We start from the raw sequence: 22131 nt of genomic DNA, 5'->3' as shown, positions 1-22131 counted from the left end.
CTCTTGGAGTTTGCTGACACTCATTTCCATTGAGTTGGTGATGCTATTTAACCATCTCATCCTCTGCTGCCACCTTCTCCTTTTACCTTCAACATTTCTCATCATCAGGGTCTTTCCTAATACATGTTGTATTACTTTCACTTTATTAATTTTGTTTATAAGAAATCCTGTGAATAAAAATGAGTCTCTTCCTTATTTTTAATGTTGATTAATTTTCTGGCACCTGTGTTATAACAGTCCCATACTAGAAGCTCTGTGCTCAGGTACTCTTCCCTGCCTTGAGAACTGCTCTTTCCCCACAACACACATACACACACACACACACACACACACACACACACACACACACACACACACAGAGGCCTCCAAGGGCAATGCTACTACCAGCTATTCTTACCCTCAGCCACAATAATTAGGAACAGTGATACAGACAGGCTCTCAATATTAGATTATCTTTCCCCTATAACTGTAGAAACAATACCTAAGTTTCTGTTGTTAAGTCACCCATGGACATTTAAATATGGGGCTCCATTTTAATATGACCATTTTGTATGCAGCATTTAAAGAACAATAAAAACTCTTGTGAAAAAAATAAAACAGAAAAAAATATGTGAGGGAAAAGGATCAAATAAGCTCAGGTGATTCCTATAGTTTATGATAAAGTTTCCTTGATTCTGGCAACATTTAAACACCAGTTTTAAACTCATGATGCCCAGAATAGTAAAACAACATCCCTTGGAGAGTAAGGAGATCAAACCAGTCAATATTAAGGAAAATCAACCCTGAATATTCATTTGAAGGACTGATGGCTGAAGCGGAAACTCCAGTATTTTGATCATCAGGTGTGAACAGCTGACTCACTGGAAAAGTCCCTGATGCTGGGAAAGATTGAGAGCAGAGGAAAAGAGGGTATCAGAGGATGAAATCACTGGATGCCATCACTGATGCAATGGACAAGAACTCTGGCAAACTTCGGGAGGTGGTGAGGGACAGAGAGTCCTGGCATGATGCAGTACATGGGTCTCAAAGAGTTGGACTTGACTAGGTGACTGAATGACAACAAGAATAAAATAAACCAGATTAAAAAGGGGAAGAAAATCTAAATAGACATTTCTCCAAAGAAGACATGTAGATGGCCAAACATCACATGAAAAGATGCTCAACATCACTATTTATATAGAAATGCAAATCAGAACTACAATGAGGTATTACCTCACTCCATCAGGATCAGTTCAGTTCAGTTCAGTTGCTCAGTCATGTCTGACTGTTTGCGACCCCATGAATTGCAGCACACCAGGCCTCCCTGTCCATCACCAACTCCTGGAGTTCACTCAAACTCATGTCCATCGAGTCAGTGATACCATCCAGCCATCTCATCCTCTGTCATCCCCTTCTCCTCCTGCCCCCAATCCCTTTCAGCATCAGAGTCTTTCCCAATGAGTCAACTCTTCGAATGAGGTGGCCAAAGTACTGGAGTTTCAGCTTTAGCATCATTTCTTCCAAAGAAATCCCAGGACTGATCTCCTTCAGAATGGACTGGTTGGATCTCCTTGCAGTCCCAGGGACTCTCAAGAGTCTTCTTCAACGCCAAAGTTCAAAAGCATCAATTCTTCAGCGCTCAGCTTTCTTCACAGTTAGAATGTCCATCATCAAAAAGTCCAAAATAATACATATTGGATAGAGTATAGAAAAAGGAATCCCTCTACAATATTAGTGGGGATGTAAATTGGTGCAGTCACTGTGGAGAACAGTATGCAGGTTTCTTAAAAAACAACAACAACAAAAACCATAACAACAACAACTAAAATAGTGCCAGAGTCCAGCCCTGGTGGATCCAGGGAATTCAAAGCGGGGATGGAGTCGTCGAAGAGAGATTAATTAGAAGTTTAAAGAGAGATTAGAAAAGAATAGTGTAGTAGGAAAATTAGTGGAGAAAAGAGGCTGAATAACTTGGTTTACACGGAGAACCAATAAAACTCTGAGACAAGAGGTTTGCACTGTCTACGTAGGCCACCGGGACTGCTTGAATAGCGGAGGATGCCCTGCTTTGGGCTCCCTCTTGTGTGGGTCTTAGAAGCCAGGGCAAATAAGCATACCCGGTGAACCTCCACGCTCCAGATGGGAATTCAGCCAGAAAACGAGAAAAGACAACACGGGGGAAACCAGTCTTTCCAGGAACTGGTCTATCCTTTATTTTCTAGGAAAGCTTTTATACTTTTTTTGTACATAGAGATGCAAAGTCATGCAGGGTCAGCAGCCCTGACCCTTATTGAGACCAGGCTTTCTCTCTGCATGCCTAGCTGTATACACAGGTCTTAGGTGATTTACATCATCTTCTGGCGAGGAGGCCTAGTAGCATTTTATGGCCCTTTTCTGACAAGGGTCCGTCAACCAGAAAACTTATTTGCCTTAAAAGTGCTGTTCTTACTAAAGTCTGGTGCCACTCTCAGAAAGCACTAATTAAGGTTACATTTTTACATAGCAAGAATATAATAATTTATAGCAAGGAAAGAGGAGGACAGTGATTTATAACAAAGAGAAAATTCATTAACTCAAAAGTCTAGTATTGCTAACATCAAACTACTATATTCCTATTTCTGCATTCCAATTACATTGATTAATATCCTCCAGGTGCCTAAAAGATAAAGGATATGGAGGCCTGGAAGCAGTCATTAACTCAACAATGAAAACCCTCCACCAATGTAAGTCTTAGCTCTTTAAAAAAGGCTCTGTATCTTTAAGATGTTTTAAGCTTCATGCCTCATGCGGTTGGGGGGCTATAAACAATCATACGCACAGTTGTAAAAGTCCGAGTAAACCTGTCAGGCAAGTTAGAGAGCCATCAGAGGGGTTTGAGCTGAGACACTCCTTTTATAGGTAAGAGACTTTTAACTGGAGCTCTAAGTTAACTTTTTCCAGAGAAAGGTGGTCGGGGATAGCCCCTGTTAATGTCAGAGGAGTCAGTGAAAGTCATAAAAAAATAAGACAGACAGATTCTGGTTTGGGGGTAGATGCTCGAGAAGGCCCAGGGGAGTTTCCTTGAGGCCTGATGTCACCTTTGCCTATCAGGCCTCTTCCTCATGACCTTTGCCACGGGCGGGATTCCTCATGCTGGCTCCCAGCAAAATAGAGCTAACATATAACCCCACAACCCCACTCCTGGGAATATATATGGAGAAAAGTATAATTGGAAAAAATACATGCATTTTAATGTTCATTGCAGCATTATTTACAAAAACCAAGACGTGGAAGCAACCTAGATATACATCGACAGTTGAATAGATAAAGATGTGGACCATATATACAATGGACTATTACTCAGCCGTAAATAATTCTATTTGCAGCCAAATGGATGAACCTCGAGATTATCATTATAAAGGAAGTGAACCAGATAGAGAAGGAAACATATCATATGATATTATTCATACATGTAATCTTATAAAAAATACAAATGAATGTATTTACAAAACAGATATAGAGTCAAAGATACAGAAAACAAACTTATGATTACCAAACTGGAAAGAGGAAGGGGTAAATTAGGAGGTTGGGATTAACATATACACACTACTGCATGTAAAATAGATAACAAAAAAGACCTACACTATAGCACAGAACCATACTCACTGTTTTGTAGTAACCTATTAGGAAAAGAATCTGAAAAAGAATGTGTGTGTGTGTATACACATATGTATATGTGTGTGTGTGTGTAAAATTGAATGACTGTGCTGTACACCTGCAACTACATGATATTGTAAATCAGCTATACTTCAATAAAAAAGAATAAAGTAGAACTGAATAAATAAAACACAATATATCAGAGTGCATCATACATGCATGCTTGCTAAGTCGCTTCAGTCATGTCTGACTCTTTGTGACTCTATGGACTGTAGCCTGCCAGGCTCCTTTATCCATGGGGTTTTTCAAGCAAGAATACTGGAGTGGGTTGCCATTTCCTTCTCCAGGGGGTCTTCTCAACCCAGGGATTGAACCCATGTCTCCTGTATTGGCAGACAGATTCTTTTCCACTGAACCACCTGGGAAGCCCCCATGCAATCTTTGATTGAATTCAAAAGAATGGATTCCACAAGATGGCTTCAAATGATTGATATTTTAAAAATAGATCTAATCAGTAAAGGCAAAAGGTAACAGTAATAAAGGATATGTGAAGTAAGATGGCAATGCATCTAAAAGGTGGTTTATTACATTTATGGATGTAGAACATCTTTCTATGCTTGAAAAACCATGGAAAGGAGGACAAAATATAGATAGATTTGATATAGATAGTCAAATCTATCTACTCAAAATTCATAAAGTGTCACACAACCCAACACACCCATTGTATATACAAATAAGATTTAAATGTCAAATAGCACACTTGTTTAAAAATTGAAGGAATGAAATAAAAAAAATAAGAATAAAGGAGACTAGGGATTGATAATCCTGAGTAGTGGAAGTAGTTGCAGCTTACAGCAGCTTTGGGTGAAATGGAGTCACAGAAATGGTGCCTGACACACCTGCGTGGGGGAAGGGAAGAGTGGAGAGAGGGTGAGATGTATGAAAGAGTAACATGGAAACTTACATTATCATATGTAAAATAAATGGCCAGTGGGAACTTGCTGTATGGCTCAGGAAACTCAAACAGGGGCTCTGTATCACTCTAGAGGAGTGAGATGGGGAGGAAGATGGAGGGAGTTTCAAAAGACAGGGGATATATGTATACCTATGGCTGATTCATATTGAGGTTTGACAGAAAACAGCAAAAATGTGTAAAACAATTATCCTTCAGTAAAAAAAAAATAAGTTAATTTTAAAAAAAGAGAGAGAAGTAGCACGTATCTCTATTTCCAGCAAGAAGACTTGTCAAAGTATTTAAAATACACCTCACTCTTCCATTTTTCCTTATGTTGGAGTACAATTCCTGGCCTTTTTTCTCAGAGGTAGAAATGAAATAAGTTACGAAGGAAATTATACGGAAAAAAATTAAGCAGAAAAAGTAAAAGCACTCAGACACCAATACTTAAAGCAAAGAACATCCATAGACAATTTTCAGTACAGAAAGTAAATGGCTAATAAACCCTCAGATATATCCAGTCTTCCAGGTACTAAAATCATTGCAAAGTAAAACTCTTTATCATCTTCCTGTTTGCACTATAGTAAATGCAGTTTTTCCAAGTGAATCCTCAGTGTGAGAGAAGACTCTATGAAATATGAATCTCAATAACTGAACTTGCAATTTCATAGTTACTTCTATTGATCTGGATCTTCCTAATAAAGACAGAATACCATCAAATATACCTTATGTTAAAATTTTAAAAAATGAATAAAATATTTTCACCTAACAGCAAATTCTTCCTTACCTGTCTATTTTCCTACACCCATATGTTGTAAAATTCTGGAAAATTTCAGAGTTTCTGTTTCTTCTTGAGTCTCATCCAACAGATTTTCATTCCCAAAACTTAATAGGGAGCAGTATTTCTTATATTTCCAAGTCTGATGGAGACTTATCACTAAATAAATAGATTAATTTGCCAATCAAGCAAACAAACATGGAGATCTCACGGCTATGGGCCATCTGTTTGGATTTTCAAGTGACCTCAGGTAAATAATGGGGCTTCCCTGGTGGCTCAGAGGTTAAAGCATCTGCCTGCAATGCGGGAGACCTGGGTTCGATCCCTGGGTCGGGAAGATTCCCTGGAGAAGGAAATGGCAACCCACTCCAGTATTCTTGCCTGGAGAATCCCATGGACGGAGGAGCCTGGTGGGCTACAGTCCATGGTGTCGCAAAGAGTCGCACACGACTGAGCGACTTCACTTGGTTCAAGCAAATAATATTGGGTTTAATCCTCTCTGACTTTTTCCTGTAGTGTCTACCGAACTTTTATACTCACCTGGATGGAAAGGCTGACAGGAAGTTCTCCATGTGGAAGTCCAAATTTCTCCATGGATGCTTGATGAAGCATCTGGTGCTAAAGCTCTGTCTCCAGACAAGAAAGAAGGAAGGAGTACCTGAGCTTACTTTAGGAATCCAAATGAAAAAACTATGTTCCCTCCAGCTCAAGGTTGAACTTGCTCACTCATTGCAGCAGTGGAGAGATTTAAAACTCTGTATATTCACTGTATATATGCTCATTTCCATTATTACTCCAACCCTGAGCACATTTCTCCATGGGGGCATGTCTGGACAGAATGGAAATTTTCTGTGCTGATTTGCTGTTCCCAAGAGTTTAGTTTAGATGTCAGGTCTATCCAGTGCTTATTGCTATTCCATGAACTCTTCTGGCTTCCAAGGGTGAAACTTGGATCCTTTTTTAACAATCTTGATTTACAATCTTGAGTCAGATTTCTCCAAAGCTGAGCCAGAGAAGCCTGTCTTGACTAAGTCCTGTGAGTCTGAAGTATTGACTTGTGGTAGGAACACAGCTCCTGATATCTCCAAAAAATGTTTATTTATTTCTTCAATAAAGGAACTGTGTTCTTTTGCTATAAAATTGTCATTTAAATAATCCTTGTTTTATAAGGATTTTAAAAACAAAAAAGGATGCTTTTGATACATCAGTCAAGAATTTCATGCTTTTAATATAAATGAAAATTTGGCATTTGAATTTCATTTACTATGCAAACAGGCAGATGGTAAAGGTTTTCCTTTGCAATGATTTTATTGCCTGGGATATTGGATATATTTTGGGGTTTATTAGCCATTTGACCTTCTGTATTGCAAATAAAGTCTTTCACTTATTAAAAAATTGATAATCATAAAAGACACTGTTAGATCTTTTAATGCACTATGAGGTGAGCTTAGAAACGTATATGTATTATCTCATTCATTTTTTGCAAAAGTCCAACCAATGGGGATGGAACAATTATGAGCTTCATTCTAAATTTGCAGATTTGTGGTTCAGAAGTGTTACGTGGTTGTTCCAAAGTTATGAACTAAGTAAGGGATGCACTTAGCTTAGAATACAAAATACTTCTTAATTCTCTTGCACCAGGCCAGTGGTCTCAATTAGAGATGATTTTGTCTCCAGAGGACCCTTGGGGATATAGGGAGAAATAGTTGATTTTCCCACAAGGGGAGGTGTTCCTGAACATAGTGGATTGAATCCAAGGATGCAGGTCAGCAAACTACAAAGTACAGGACAGCCCCCACTACAAGGAAGTGTCCATCACAATGTCAACAGTGGTGAGGTTGAGAAACACGGTTCTTCACAAGACATTTCTCCCCAAATCAGTGTGTATATGAATCACTAGGGAATCTTATCATTAAATACAGATCCTGATTTGGCAGGACTAGAGTGTCCCAGAGATTCTGCATTTGTAACAATCTCCCAGATATTGTTGATGTTGCAGGTCTTGTTCTTTGGAAGAGTCTTTGAGTATCAGGACAGTGGTCCAGTGTTAGAGTCAGGTGGAAGTATTTTCCCAGGTGGCGTGAGTGGTAAACAACATGCCTGTCAGTGCAGGAGACACAAGAAACATGGATTTGATCCCTGGCTCAGGAAGATCCCGTGGAGGAGGGCATGGCAACCCACTCCAGTATTCTTGCCTGAAGAATCCCACAGACAGAGGAGCCTAGTGGGCTCAGTCCAGGGGGTCCCAAAGAGTCAGACATGACTGAAGCGATGCAGCATGCATGCACATGCGCATAGGTGTTTCAGTTCTCCATCAAGAATCTTCCTTCTCACATCACGTCTCATGTAAGGTGATCAAATGCTAGACCAATATCAAATGTGATGGTCAAATGCCATTCTGCTTCTCCCTTAAAAAATTTACACACATCTCTGGAGTATTTCCCTCTGTACAGATGGTAAAACTTTTAGGCCTTGTTTCCTCTTATGTTGTTGTTGTTGTCATTTAGCCACTGTCTTGTCCGACTCTTGCGACCCCATGGACTGTGGCCCATCGGGTTCCTCTGTCCATGGGATTTTGTGCTATTTCCTTCTCCAGTTTCCTCTTACATGACTAGGGAAAATCCTCCTAAGGAGTAGGTCGAGAAGTTTTTAATATTTCAGAGCTTATAGAAAATCACCTGGCAGAAAACAGTTGCTCACTTCACTGCAGCTATTATGACTGTGGTGTAGGAGAAGACTCTTGAGATTCCCTTGGACAGCAAGGTGATCAAACCTGTCAATCCTAAAAGAAATCAGTCCTGAATATTCATTGGAAGGACTGACGCTGAAGCTGAAACTCCAATACTTTGACCACTTGATTCGAAGAACTGACTCACTAGAAAAGACCCTGATGCTGGGCAAGATTGAAGGTAGGAAGAGATGGGGACAACAGAGGATGAGATGGTTGGATGGCATCACCAACTCGATGGACGTGAGTTTGAGTAAACTCTGGGAATTGGTGATGGACAGGGAGGTCTGGCGTGCTATAGTCCATGGGGTCGCAAAGAGTCAGACTCAACTGAGCAACTGAACTGAATATGTTCTAATTTTATTGGAACCACTTTATGCCTCCGAATCGAATTTTACCCACTTAATTCCATTCTCATCACTTAATTGTCAAGAATGATATCAAAAAAGCCAAAACTAAAGATAAATACATTATATAATATTCTTGTATTGATGACGTTTCCCTCTTGTTACTCCAGCCTCAAGCATGTGATTTCCCCCAGTGCACTGGTCTAGACAGAAGTTCCTCTTAATGATTCTCTGTTCCCAAGAGACTAGGTCACAAATCAGGTGAATACTATTAATATCAATCCTTCTCCATGAACTCTTGTGCCATCTAGAGGTATAACCTCCTAGTACCTTATTCTACCATGAGTCCACATTTTCTCAAAAATCTAAGATGGAGGAACCTGTCTTGATTAGGTTCTTCGGATCTTCAAAGCATTAATTTGTGATGGCGACATAGTCCTATATCTGCAGAAGCAGGTTGACTAGGGATTGTTTAGCACCAGGTTCCGCATGAACGTGCAGTGCATGACAGGCAGGGGAAGCTCACCATGTCCCAGGACAAAGGGTTCTCTGCACTAGACCCTGGTCTGGTAGCGGGGCACGGCATGCCATGCCACGCCCCAAGGGTCGTGGACGGTGGCCCGTCGGTGGGGATGGCAGGGGACCAGCTGTCTGAGGCTCCCCTGGCGCTGCCGAATCCTTCGGCCTGGGCTGGATTTTGACTTAGAGGCGTTCAGTCATAATCCCACAGATAGTAGCTTTGCCCCATTGGCTCCTCAGCCAAGCACATACACCAAGTTTTAGGTTTTGTTTTAAAGTCTATTTTTCCCCCTAAGATAATGTTCTCCATATCTCCTATTTCTTTTACTTTCCATATGCATGAAATATCTTTTCCATCCTTTTACTATCATTCTTTGTGTGACTTTAGCTCTGAAGTGAGTTTCTTATAAATAGCATAGAGAAGATAGAAGAGTCTTTTTTTCTTTTTTTTTAACTCAGCCACCCTATGTCTTTAATTGAAACATTTAGCCCATTGGCATTTAAAATATTAATGATCAATATATGCTTATTGATACTTTGTTCCATTTTCCTGTATTTGTAGTTCTTTTGAAAATATTTGAGATAATATATATGTCTTCTGGGGCTTCCCCAGCGGCTCAGTGGTAAAGAAGCTGCCTGCAATGCAGGAGACATGGGTTCAATGCCTGGGTTGGGAAGATCCCCTGGTGGAGGGCAGGGCGACCCACTCCAGTATATTCACCTGGAGAATCCATGGCTGTGGTCCACGGGGTCACAAAGAGTAGGACACAGCTGAAGCAATTGAGTATGCATGTGTATATATCATCTGAGATGAAATTCTTCATAAGTAATCCATGTAGCATCATGAAATTAACCAGAATTTCAAAGTCTTTCTGCTCTTAGGCTAGGAAAAACTTTGTGGAAATAGGAAAGTGGATCATGGGGACAACTGTCTTTTCATCAGATGGAGAAGAAAGCTTCAAAAAGTGAGTGCAAAGTTTATTTAAAGTGCAAAAGTTAAAGAAACAGAAATTCCAGGAAATGAATAGAAAAAGCAAGTTCAACATCCACAATCTAATCAAAGAATAGAAGTTTTTGTTCCAAAGCTTGAGCTCTTCTTCAAGGATGCTTCTTCAAACCCAGAACAATTTCCCTTTTTATAACTGCCATGTGAATGAGTCTTTTCAGAGCTCTTTTTATGTCTTTGTTTCTGAGACTGTAGATGAAGGGGTTCAGCATGGGTGTGACAATGGTGTACATCACAGAGGCTGTTGCACTTGAATGAGAGTTGTGGGGAGCAGTAGCAGAGCTAAGGTACACTCCTAGGCTTGAACAATAATATAAGGAGACAACTGAGAGGTGAGATGCACAGATGGAGACTGCTTTATATTTCCCCTGAGGTGACGAGATTCCATGTATGGAGAATATTATCTTAGAGTAAGAGTAAAGGATACCAGCGAGGGGACCACCACCCAACAGCACTGCTGTAAAATACATAATGGTATCATTAAGAAGCGTATCATCACAGGCAAGCTGGACAATCTGCTTGATTTCACAGAAAAAGTGAGGGATTTCCAAATCTGTACAGAAAGACAGCGGTAACACAAGTAAGGTTTCTAACAAGGAAAGCAGGGTACTAATGATCCAAGATAGCAGAACCAAAAGCCCACAGAGTTGAGGGCTCATGATGACTGTGTAGTGCAGGGGGTGGCAGATGGCCACATACCGGTCATAGGCCATCACGGTCAGAAGAAAATCATCCAACACTGCAAAGAGCATGTAAAAATACATCTGACTGATGCAGCCTTCATAGGATATAGCTTTTCTCTGGTTCTGTATGTTTATTAACATCTTTAGGATTGTTGTGGTGGTGAAACAGATGTCTACAAAGGACAGGTTGGAGAGGAAGAAATACATGGGGGTGTGGAGGTGGGAGTCTGAGCTGACAGCCAGGATGATGAGCAGGTTTCCAAACCCAGTGATCAGGTACATTAAGAGGAAAAGCCCGAAGATGAGGGGCTGCAGCTCTGTTTTCATTGATAATCCCTGAAGAAGAAATTCTGAATCTTGTGTATCATTTCCTGGTATCATGTTGTGGTGTTGATGACTAGGAATGAAAAAAAAAATTGCATGATCATTTTTACCCAAATGGACATTATTCATTTGAAAACGCTACAATTACATCTCTATCTCTATCTATCTATCTATCTATCTATCTATCTATCTATCTATCTATCTATCTATTCATTCATCTTTTCCTCTGTATTTTTAATGAATCTTCACATTTAAAGGATGTTTTGTGACATCTCTGACTAGGAATTCTGTTAGAGAGAGAGGCATAATACTGACCTAAGTGGAAAAAACAGATCTAAATTGCTAAGGTAGTCCCAGTTAGATTATGATGTGGAGAAAGCTTTCAGATTTTCTCTCAAGGGATCATGCATTGCACAGTTTTAATGAGAAGTATCTTTATCCATTTGAGGAATATATGCTGAATACTAGCCATTTTCTAGGTTTAAAATTCTGAGAAAGAAAAGCCAAAAAATAATGATAAAGAATATAAGCACATAAATATCTTATATCATGCCACCTGGTGACAGATTCTATGAATAGTGTAAAAAAGTGTAAAAACAGTGGATCAGTGTGCTTTTTTTTCTTTTTTAAACTGAGAGTTCAGGAAGACCTAAAACTGGAGAAGATAAAGTTATATTAAATGTTGTTAAGATATATCCATCTAAAATAGAGGAACTGACATATATAAAGCAAGTATTAGGAGACCTAAATGGGTAAATTGGCAGCAGCACAATAATAGAGGAGGACTTTGACACTCCTTTTACATCACTGCATAGCTCATTGAGACAGAAAATCAACAAGAAACAACAGCCTTATGTTTTCATTAGGCCAGATGGACATGATAGATTTGTACAGAACATTCCATCCAAATGCAGAATATACATTCTTCTCAAGTGTACATGGAATTTTCTCAAGAGTATTGTTTCCCATATGTTGGGAAACAATAGAGTCTTAATAAATTCAGAAGACTGAAATTTTGTCAGTCATTTTCTGATCACAACGGTATGAAACTACAAATCAGCTATAGAAGAAAACTGAAAAATATCAAGAAAATATGCAGGTTAAACAACATGCTACTGAACAACTATTGGTCGATTGAAAAATCAAAGGAGTCATTAAGAAAAATATCTGAAGACAAAAATGAAAATCTCTGAGATGAGCAAAAGAATGAGAGGGAAATTTATAAGAACACAGACCCACCTCAAGAAACAAGAATTCTCTCAACAAACAATCTAACTTTATATCTAAAGGAAGTAGAAAAAGAAGAAGATACAGCTCAAATTCAGTAGAAAGAATGAAATAATAAAAATCGGAGAAGAAATTAATAAAATAAGGACTATAAAAAAAGGAATGATCAGTCATACTAACAGCTGGTACTTTGAAAAGACAAACAAAATTGGCAAACCTTTACTAGGTTTACTGAAAAAAAATAGAGAGGCAGAAGACTTTGATTAATAAAATCAGAAATGAAAAAGAAATAGCAATGAATACCTGAGAAATACAAAAGATTATGAACAGCTATAAGTTAACAAATTGGACAAGCTATAAGTTAACAAATTGGACAAGAAAACATGAACAGAATCTTAGAATTATATGACATTTCATGACTGAATCAGGAAAAGATAGAACATTTGAACAGACCTATCATTTAGTACAGATATTCAAGTCAATGTATGGCAAAACCAATACAATATTGTAAAGTAAAATAAATAAATTAATTAAATTTAAGAAAGTACAGATATTAAAACAGTAACCAAAAAGCTCCCCCAAATCAAAAGTTCTGGACCAGACAGCTTCAGGGGTGAATTCTTTGAAACACTACCTATCTTCCCCAAACTCTTCCAAAAATTAAACGAGAGAAAACCATCCTTAATAATTTCATGAGACCAAATTTACCCTGATTCCCAAACCAAACTAGAACAAGAGCAAAAAAATATAGTGCAATAGATCTGAAGGACATAGAGCAAAAAGCCTCAACAAAATATTAATAAAAGAATACAACAATTCTTAAAAGGACCACACACCATAGAAAAGTGTAGTCAAGTGGTTTATGTTTCTGGAATGCAAGGATGTTTTAACATCTGCAAATTAACATGGAAAACAGCAATAACATAATGAAGAATAAATATCATATGATCAATTCAGTAGATTCAGAAAAAGATGCTGATGTTGAAAGAGAGTTCAAAAGATTCATAAAAACTTTTACCATATAAATTCTCAATAAAGTGGGTATAGAGGGAATTTATCTCAACATAATAAAACCCATATATGACAAACTCACTGCTAACATTATAATCAATGTTGAAAAACTAGATGCTATCTCTCTAAGATTAGAAACATGACGAAGCTACCTACTTTTCCTATTCTTATTCAAAATATTGTTGGGGTCTTAACCAGTGTAATGAGGCAAGAAAATAAATAAAAGACATTTATTTTTTGGAATTGGAAAGGAAGTAAATCTATCATTAATCGCAGATGACATAAATTTTTGAGTAGGAAACTCTAAAGATCCCACTAAATACTATTAGAAATAACAAATGAATACTATGAAGTTACAGGTATAAAATCAATACAAAAAACTACAATGTTTATAAACAATAATGATGAACTAGCAGGAAAAAAACCTCAAATACAAACCCACTTACAATTGCAACAAGAGAATAAAAATTTAACTCCTAACAACAACAAAAAATCAACTCAAAATGGGTTAAACTAATGAATGCAAAACCTGAGAAATCATAAAACTCCTAGAAGAAGACAAAGGCAATACACTCTTTTGCAATATATTGTTAGATACTTCTCCTAAGGCAGGAAAAACAAAATAAAACAAAACAAAAAAACACAAAAATAATCGAATGGGATTACATTAATTAAAGATCTGCTCAGCAAGGCAAACCATTAATAAAATGAAAAGACAACCTACTAAATGGGAGATAAGCTTCACCAATAATGTATCAGATAAGGGGTTCATATCCAATATTTATAAAGAACTCATATAGGTCAGCAATCAAACTACAAACAACCTAATTCAAAATGGGCAGAAGAGCTGAATAGACTTTTTCTCCAAAGAAGACATACAAATGACCAGAAGGCACAGGAAAAGATGTCCAATCTCACTAATTATTAGTGAAATGCAAAGCAAAACCAAAATGAGATATCACCTCTGGCCCATTAGGATGATTATTACCAAATAGTCTAGAAATAATGTGCTAAAGAGGATGAAGACCATAGGTAACTCTTATGCACTGTTGGTAGGAATATAAATTGGTGGTGCGACTATTGAAAAACAGTGTGGAAGTTCCTCAAAATTTAAAAATAAAACTGACATATCATCCTAAAGTTCCACTTCTGAATATTTTACTCACACCCCACAAAAGTCCCACTAATTTGAAAAGAGGTATGCACACCAGTGTTCATTGCAGTATTATTAAAAATAACTAAAATATGAAAGCAGCCATTTATAGATGAATGGATAAAGAAGATGTGGTAGGTGTCTACCATGGAATACTAGTCAGTCAAAATAAGTCTTACTATTTTTGACAAATGTTCATCTAAACTAGGAGGTATGATGGAAGGAAATAACTCTAACAAACACTTAGATACAGAGAACACAGTAGTTGTCACAGGGAGCATTGGGGGCAGACAGAATGGGTAAATAGTGACAACTGTGTAGTGAAGGATGGAAATTGAACTTTTGGTGGTGAGTACACTGTAGCAGAAGTCAAAATATAATATTCACACGAAACTTATGCAAAGTTTTAAACCAATGTTACCTCAGTAAATAAAAGAATGTAGAAATAATACCCAAATTCCAGTTGGTAAGCCTCCCATGGATATGTAAACATGGAGATCCATATTTATATGACCATTTTGTGTCCTGTATTTAAGAAAACATGAAAGTCAATTTAAAAACAGAGGAGAGACCTACACATCAGTGGGTGAAAAGATCTAGAATACTCACATGGTTCCTGAGAAACAGTGATGAGAAAAAATTTTTTTATTGGTTCTGGCAATATTCGAACCCCAGTTATATCTCATCAATGCCCAGAATACCTAATAAATCAGAAAGAACATACATACAATTTAGTCTCCAGAGAAACAAACAACATTTTACAATGTTACAACCTTTTACTGATTACTGATTCATGGGGTTGCAAAGAGTCGGACACGACTGAGTGACTGAAATGAACTGAACTGAACTGACCTTTTCTTGATTCCATTAGAGTAATGATCATAGGAAATAAATTCTCAATTTAAAATAGAAAATATACAAGGTACAATAACCATTGTACATTTAAAAAATTGAAATGTGAAATATTTTTAAAAATGATACCATATGAAAAGACTCTGGGCACTTGAAAACTGAGTTTTGAATCTTGTATGTACCACATATTAGTTTTTTGTCATGGGTGGCCAATGGAACCATTATAAATGCTAATGTAAGAGAGTAATATACATATACATACAGTATATAGACATATATACATAGTAAAAGAGTAGTATACACTGTCTGGAGGTGCTCGATAGATTTATTCAATAAGCAAATAGAATAGTTCCTTCCTGTTAACATATGAATGATTATCACTGCCAGTGAGATGAAGTTGATTTTTCCCCCTGCGTTTCAAGTGTCACTGTTGCTTCCCCACCTCTCAGTAATGAAATAGTTGTAAAGTAGAGCTTGTTAGCATAACTCTTTTTCATATTAGGTACAATTTGTTATCCATATGGATATCCAACATGAGGGATACAAACAAATATTCACCTCCCTTAGTCTGTTTCTAATCAACACACAAACATACTCAAACATAAACATGATACATGGACAAACATGAAAATAAAAGATACAAAACATGAAAATATTTACAAAATTTGCAATAAACAAAGGATTAGTCTCCAAAATTTAATAACAGTTTGTGTGGCTCAATATCATAAAAACAAACTATCTAATAAAAAAATGAGTCTTTCTAGTAAACAAATGCTCAAATACATCCCATTTTAAGCATTTAAAAAATGCCTTTAGTTCACTGCACAAGACTCTGAACCTAATATTCTATAATACAACTCCCCTTAACTGTAAATATCCTCAGCCATGTTCTAATTTTACTGGAACTACACTATGCCTCGAATTCCTTCTTCATTCTCATTAAGCTGAATTTCCTATTCCATGAGTTAGCTGCAACAGTACTCCTTGTATTTCTAAGTCTAGAAGATACTTCTCTTTTTACCACATTAAGTGAATTAATTATAGGTTAATTAGTCTTTCTAGCATAGACACATGGCAATCTCTTGTCTCAGGGCTAGGGTGGTCTGGCTGTTATGTGATCTTACGTTAAAGTTCTCAGGTTCATTTCTCTCTGAACCTTTTTTCCTCACCTACTTATTGAGTTCTTAGATGTACCTGGATAATGTCTCTAAGAGAAAAATCTCTGTATGGATGTCTGAATTGCTGTCTGGATGATCAGCAATGGAGATAGAAGCTCTGTTTCCAGACAAGCCAACAGGAAGGAGCAAAGCATTGGTTCCTGAGCTATGTTAAGACACTAAAAGCAACAATCAAGTCGTCTCCAGCACCAGGAATGCACACACCAAGGAATTACAGCAGAGGAGATAGTTATAGCTCCCTAGGCTGCTCCTTAGGCACTGTTTCGGTTGTTGCCCCAACTTCTGAGTTCATAATTTCCCTGTGGGATGCTGATCTGAACATAAAGAAAATGATTCCTATTGAGTCTCTGTTCCCAAGAGACTAGATTAGTAGAAATCAGGTGAATCCAGTCTATTCTTAGTTCTCCATGAACTCTCCTGCCTTCCAGAAGTCTCATCTCATTACACTTAATCTCAACCTTGATCTAATGTTTTATCCAAATCTGAGAATGATAACCTGTGTTTACTAGGTCCCATGGAGTTTCAAAGCATTGACTTGTGATGGGATGTTTCCCAATAACTCTAGAAAATTAGTATTCCCCTCTTCAACAAAAAATCTATACATACATAAATGAACCAAATGTAAAACAGCTAGTTGGTTTTAAAAAAAAAAAAGCCCTTTTTGTTTTTTCAATGAATGTGAAGAAAAACGGCAGTAGAAATACTATGACATCACTATACAAAAGGAAAGGACTCCCATAGACAATTTACGATGGAGAAAGCACATATCTAACAAACACACAAATATATTCACCTCCACAGATAATGAAATAATTTGAAAGTAAAGGCCATTACCATGTCTGCTTTGATATATTATATAATTTTCCTTCATGTGAATACCCACACTGAGAGGATACCATGAGAAATATATCTAATGAAATGCTATTGCAAGACAATACTTTCAAGAATTCTTTGGTCTGTGTTTCTCATTAATATACAGTCAAGTATGCACCATCTTTTAAAACAAAAAGAGTGCCGTCACTTCACTGTGTATTCTCTCCTTTGCTAATAAGGATATTTCTCTACTCCAGTTAATTACGAAGATTCTTGGACTTATTTTCCACTTATACCAGAAGCACTTTACATCTCCCATTCTATCTTCTAACTGGGCTTCCAAGGTAGCGCTAGTGGTAAAAAACCCTTCTGCCAATGCAGGAGTTGTAAGAGATGCAGGTTCGATACTTGGCTCGGGAAGATCCCCTGGGGGAGGGCATGGAAACCCACTCCAGCATTCTCTTGGACAGAGGAGTCTGGCGGGCAACATTCTGCAGGGTCAAAAGAGTCAGACACGACTGAAGCGACTTAACAGGCACTTCAATTTAATTTTCAACATTGACCTTGCTTTGCTGAGTACAGTATTCACTTCTTTCTTAGGCATCATAAATAAATTAATTAATTAAAGAGGCAAACGAGCAACCAATCGCAATGAATTGGGGGCGATAGTTTAGGGAGGATTGGCTCAGGTAAACATTCTTGGTTTTCCTTCTCTCTGATTCACTCCTACAATGTCTACGGAGCTTTCAGACTCAAGGATTGTGATCTCTGAGCGGACAGACTCCAGGAGGAATCACAAATTCCCCCTGGATGGTTGATGGTAGAGACTGAAATCTTTCTCCTGGCAAGATGGCAGGAAGGAGTGAAATACCGGTCTCTTAGTCAGGCTTTGAACACCCAAAAGAGACAATGGTGTCCCATTAAGCCCTGAATTTGCAACTATGAAGAATTTTGCTCCCTATATCTGTCCGTTGGGCACATATTCCTCTCGTTACTCCAAATTATAAGTACAGATGTTCGCTTCACTCTTCTTTCCCCACTTTGAGGTGTCTCTCTTCTCACTGGGATGTCCAGACGTGGGGTAGAGGAGATGGGAGTCATACGAAATTTTCTTTCCTTACCCTGTTCAATGGGATTCCCAGGTGACACTGGTTTCCTTGGTGGTTACAAAGATAGAGAATCTGCCTGCAATGAGGGAGACCTGGATTCATTCCCTGGTTGGGAAGATCCCCTGGAGAGGGGAATGGCTACACAGCCCAGTATTCTGACCTGCATAATTCCCATGGATAGGGGAGCCTGGCTGGCTACAGTCCATGGGGTCTCAAAGAGTCGGACACACTGAGCAACTTTCACTTTCACTCCCGCATGTCGCTAGTGGTGAAGAACCCACTGTCAATGCAGGAGACATAAGAGACACCAGGTTTGATCCCTGCGTCGGGAAGATCCCCTGGAGGAGGGCATGGCAACACACTTCAGTATTCTTGCCTGGAGAATCCCATGGACAGAGGAGCCTAGCAGGCTGTAGTCCGTGGGTTTCACAAAGAGTCGGACTCCCATCACTGAGTTAGTGATGCCATCTAACCACCTCATCGTCTATTGACCTCTTCTCCTCCTGCCCTCAATCTTTGCCAGCATGAGGGGTTTTTCCAATGAGTCAGCTCTTCACATCAGGTGACCAAAGTATTGGACCTTCAGCATCAGTCCTCTTGTGAATATTCAGGGTATTTTCTTTAGGATTGACTGGTTTGATCTCCTTTCAGTCCAAGGGACTCTCAAGAGTCTTCTCCAGCAGCACAGTTCAAAAGCATCAATTCTTTGGCCCTCAGTCTCATTTAAGACAACTTACTTATGACAAACTGATTTTTTTCTGTAAACTATGTTAACCTAGATATGGAAATAGATGACCTGTCCATAGTTTGGTTTTAGAGAGACGAGCACTACACCCAGGCACAGGATCATGGGTGAGCCTTAGAAGTACTGTATAGAGCTGTTGCTGTTGCTGCTACTAAGTTCTTTCAGTCATGTCTGACTCTGTGTGACCCCATTGACAGCAGCCCACCAGGCTCCGCTGTCCCTGGGATTCTCTAGGCAAGAACACTGGAGTGGGTTGCCATTTCCTTCTCCAACTGTATAGGGACTGAAAGCTAATTACAGAGACTGGCAGCTAATTACAGACTCACCAGAAATCTAGTATAACTTGGAACAACTTCAAACCATACCATCTCATTTGACAATAAATACATTATGTTTTAATATTTTATTTTATGATGGTTGGTTACTCAGCTTAACAAATATAATCATCAGTGGAATGGTATTAAGGGCAAAGATAATATTATATTGCTTGTTATATTTCACTGTGTTCTAACATTTGCAAATGGCATTTCTGATTACTCTCATCCAAATTTTTTTCCCCATACAACTCTATAAAGTGACTTCATTGATGTTCCTTTCCTGATAGCCAGGAAAGCTTGCAAAAACATGCATGTTTGTGTACAAAACAGGCTGATCCTAGGTCTTATGTCTATACAGGAAAGCACATTCTTATGATTCAGTTTTGATCATGATAGTTGAAGGAATTGCTTTGTGTATGTGAGATAAATAGTGGATGATACTGCCCATTCACTACTTATTTTGTTTCTGACAACATTTAAAATGGATGCTAAGTTTTATTTAGAACAATGGAAAAAGTGATAGCTGTAGGCATCACCTGAAATTTTTAAGTAGGATGAGCGAAATAATTCAATAAGAAAAAATAAAAACAGGTTCATCAATCACCTTATACATTTACACTGATAGTCTATACTTTAATGAATATACATATAGCTTAAAATAAATGGGATGTGTAATAATACAAAGTATCATTTAAAATTTGTTTATTATATACAATGCCATCTCCGATTCATATTAAGTCATATGACTCTGACTAAGTTATAATATGGCTGAAGATCGTATTAAGTCAATTGATTTATTTCAGTTTCTGCTTCTGTGTAGACTACATTGGCAGATCTGTATTTGATTATCAGCTTTGCTAATGACTATGGTAGAGAATGTGTACCTAGAATCTGATAAGAGAATAGAATCCTACTCAGGAGAATAAAACCCAATGACCTTTTATAAAATAGACTGTTATATTAAGGTCTACATTATCAGGAACACCAGTTCAGGCCATAAAAAGGAATGATGGACCCAGAAGTGAAAAATTGTAGTCTCAGGTTTTTCCTCTCCCATAATGTTATAAAAGTGAACTCTGTAGTTTAGTTTTTTTCTGATGAAGTGGTAACTCATGACTATTCTTCTAGCAAAACTAAGATGCACCACCTGGGATGGTATTTGTCATTTTAAAAGAAATTGTTCTTAATAAACCCAAGCAGTTTCACGAGATAAATGAGAATTTCCAACTTTTTGATATCAAAGCTTGGGGATGAAGTAGGAAAAATAGGAATAAAGAACAGAAGGAAAGAAAAATGGTTGGATATCTGACAGAGAAGAGTAATTAAGTGAGTCATTAAATTGTGTAGAGTAGTTGGAAAAAAATGAGAATTCTAGGAAATAAATAACAGAGCAGCTTGTACTTCCAGAGTCTGATTAAAAAATCACAACTACTGACTCTGAGACTTTGAGATCTGAAATTTTGGGCACTTCTCCAAATCCAGAATAATTAACCTTTTTAGACTTGCCATCACAAAGAATCTTTTCAGAGCCCCCTTTAAGTCTTTGTTTCTCAGACTGTAGATAAAGGGGTTCAGCATGGGTGTGACCACAGTGTACATCACTGAGGCTGTTGCACTCGAGTGTGAGCTGTGGGTAGCAGCAGAGCTAAGGTACACTCCTAGGCTCGTACAAAAGAATAAGGAGACAACTGAGAGGTGAGATGCGCAGGTGGAAAATGCTTTATACTTTCCCTGAACTGATGAGATTCTGCATATACAGGAAACTATTTTTGAGTAAGAATAAAGGATACCAGCCAGGGGACCACCACCCAGAAGCACAACTGTGAGATACATTACCATATTATTAAGAAAGGTGTCAGAACAGGCAAGTTGGGTTATCTGACTGAGGTCACAAAAAAAGTTAGGGATTTCCACAACAGTGCAAAACGAAAGCTGTAACAAAATTAAACTTTGTAACAAGGAATTCAGGACACTGATGGTCCAGGACACCAGAACCAGCAGAAAGCAGAGCCTAGGGTTCATAATGACCATGTAGTGCAGGGGGTGACAGATGGCCACAAAGCGGTCATAGGCCATCACTGTGAGGAGGAAGATGTCCAATACTGCAGACAGTAGGAAAAAATAAATTTGTGTGATGCAGGCTTCATAGGTTATAACTTTGCTCTGGGTTTGGACATTCCTCAACATCTTTGGGATAGTGGTAGAAATGAAACAGCTGTCTACAAAGGACAGATTGGTAAGAAAAAAGTACATGGGGGTGTGTAGGTGGGCATCTGAGATGACTGCCAGGATGATGAGCAGGTTACCAAACACGGTGATCAGGTACATGGAGAGGAAAAGTCCAAATATGAGGGGCTGCTGTTCTGGTTCCTGTGAGAATCCCAGAAGAAGAAACTCTGAAATTTCTGTATCATTCCCCAATTCCATGTAGTAGAGGTGACTGCCTGGAAACAAACAAACAAAAGAAAAACAAATGACATGACTAGTTTTATCTGAAATTGGCATTGTAACAACGTTGAAATTCTACAATTTTGCATTCAAAAATTAAAATACATATTTTTTGCATGAACATTTCTCCTTCAAGAGATCCCCTGTGCCATCTCTGAGTACCAACTTCTGGCCCATATCCAGCCTCCTACCCAAATGGTCATGTATTGGGGAGTTTAGATGAGAAATTCTGCCATGTTTTTGGGGAGTATAAATTGGGGACTGACCTACTTCTAGATAAAGAGCATACTATACTGAGAGATAGTTGCTATGAAGAAAGAGAT

General features: G+C 38.2%; 1 protein-coding gene and 1 pseudogene across 1 annotated transcript; both read right to left on the bottom strand.

Annotated features, from left to right (window-relative positions):
• Positions 1 to 10040: 10040 nt before the first annotated feature.
• On the bottom strand, positions 10041 to 11084 carry LOC138441698 (olfactory receptor 7A17-like). The gene has a single exon (XM_069592792.1). The coding sequence runs from the start codon at positions 11082 to 11084 to the stop codon at positions 10041 to 10043; it is 1044 nt and encodes a 347-aa protein (XP_069448893.1).
• A 9704-nt stretch (positions 11085 to 20788) lies between these two features.
• On the bottom strand, positions 20789 to 21897 carry LOC138441697 (olfactory receptor 7A10-like; annotated as a pseudogene).
• Positions 21898 to 22131: the final 234 nt, after the last annotated feature.

Source organism: Ovis canadensis, chromosome 5 (genome assembly GCF_042477335.2).
Source record: "Ovis canadensis isolate MfBH-ARS-UI-01 breed Bighorn chromosome 5, ARS-UI_OviCan_v2, whole genome shotgun sequence".
In the NCBI taxonomy this organism is placed as follows: domain Eukaryota; kingdom Metazoa; phylum Chordata; class Mammalia; order Artiodactyla; family Bovidae; genus Ovis; species Ovis canadensis.
The sequence above is the reverse complement of the archived record's forward strand: the minus strand, read 5'-3'. Positions and strand labels throughout refer to the sequence as shown.

Excerpts from the sequence above, each read along its gene's own strand:
- LOC138441698 (XM_069592792.1), bottom strand. The coding sequence starts at position 11,084 with ATGAATAATGTCCATTTGGGTAAAAATGATCATGCAATTTTTTTTTTC.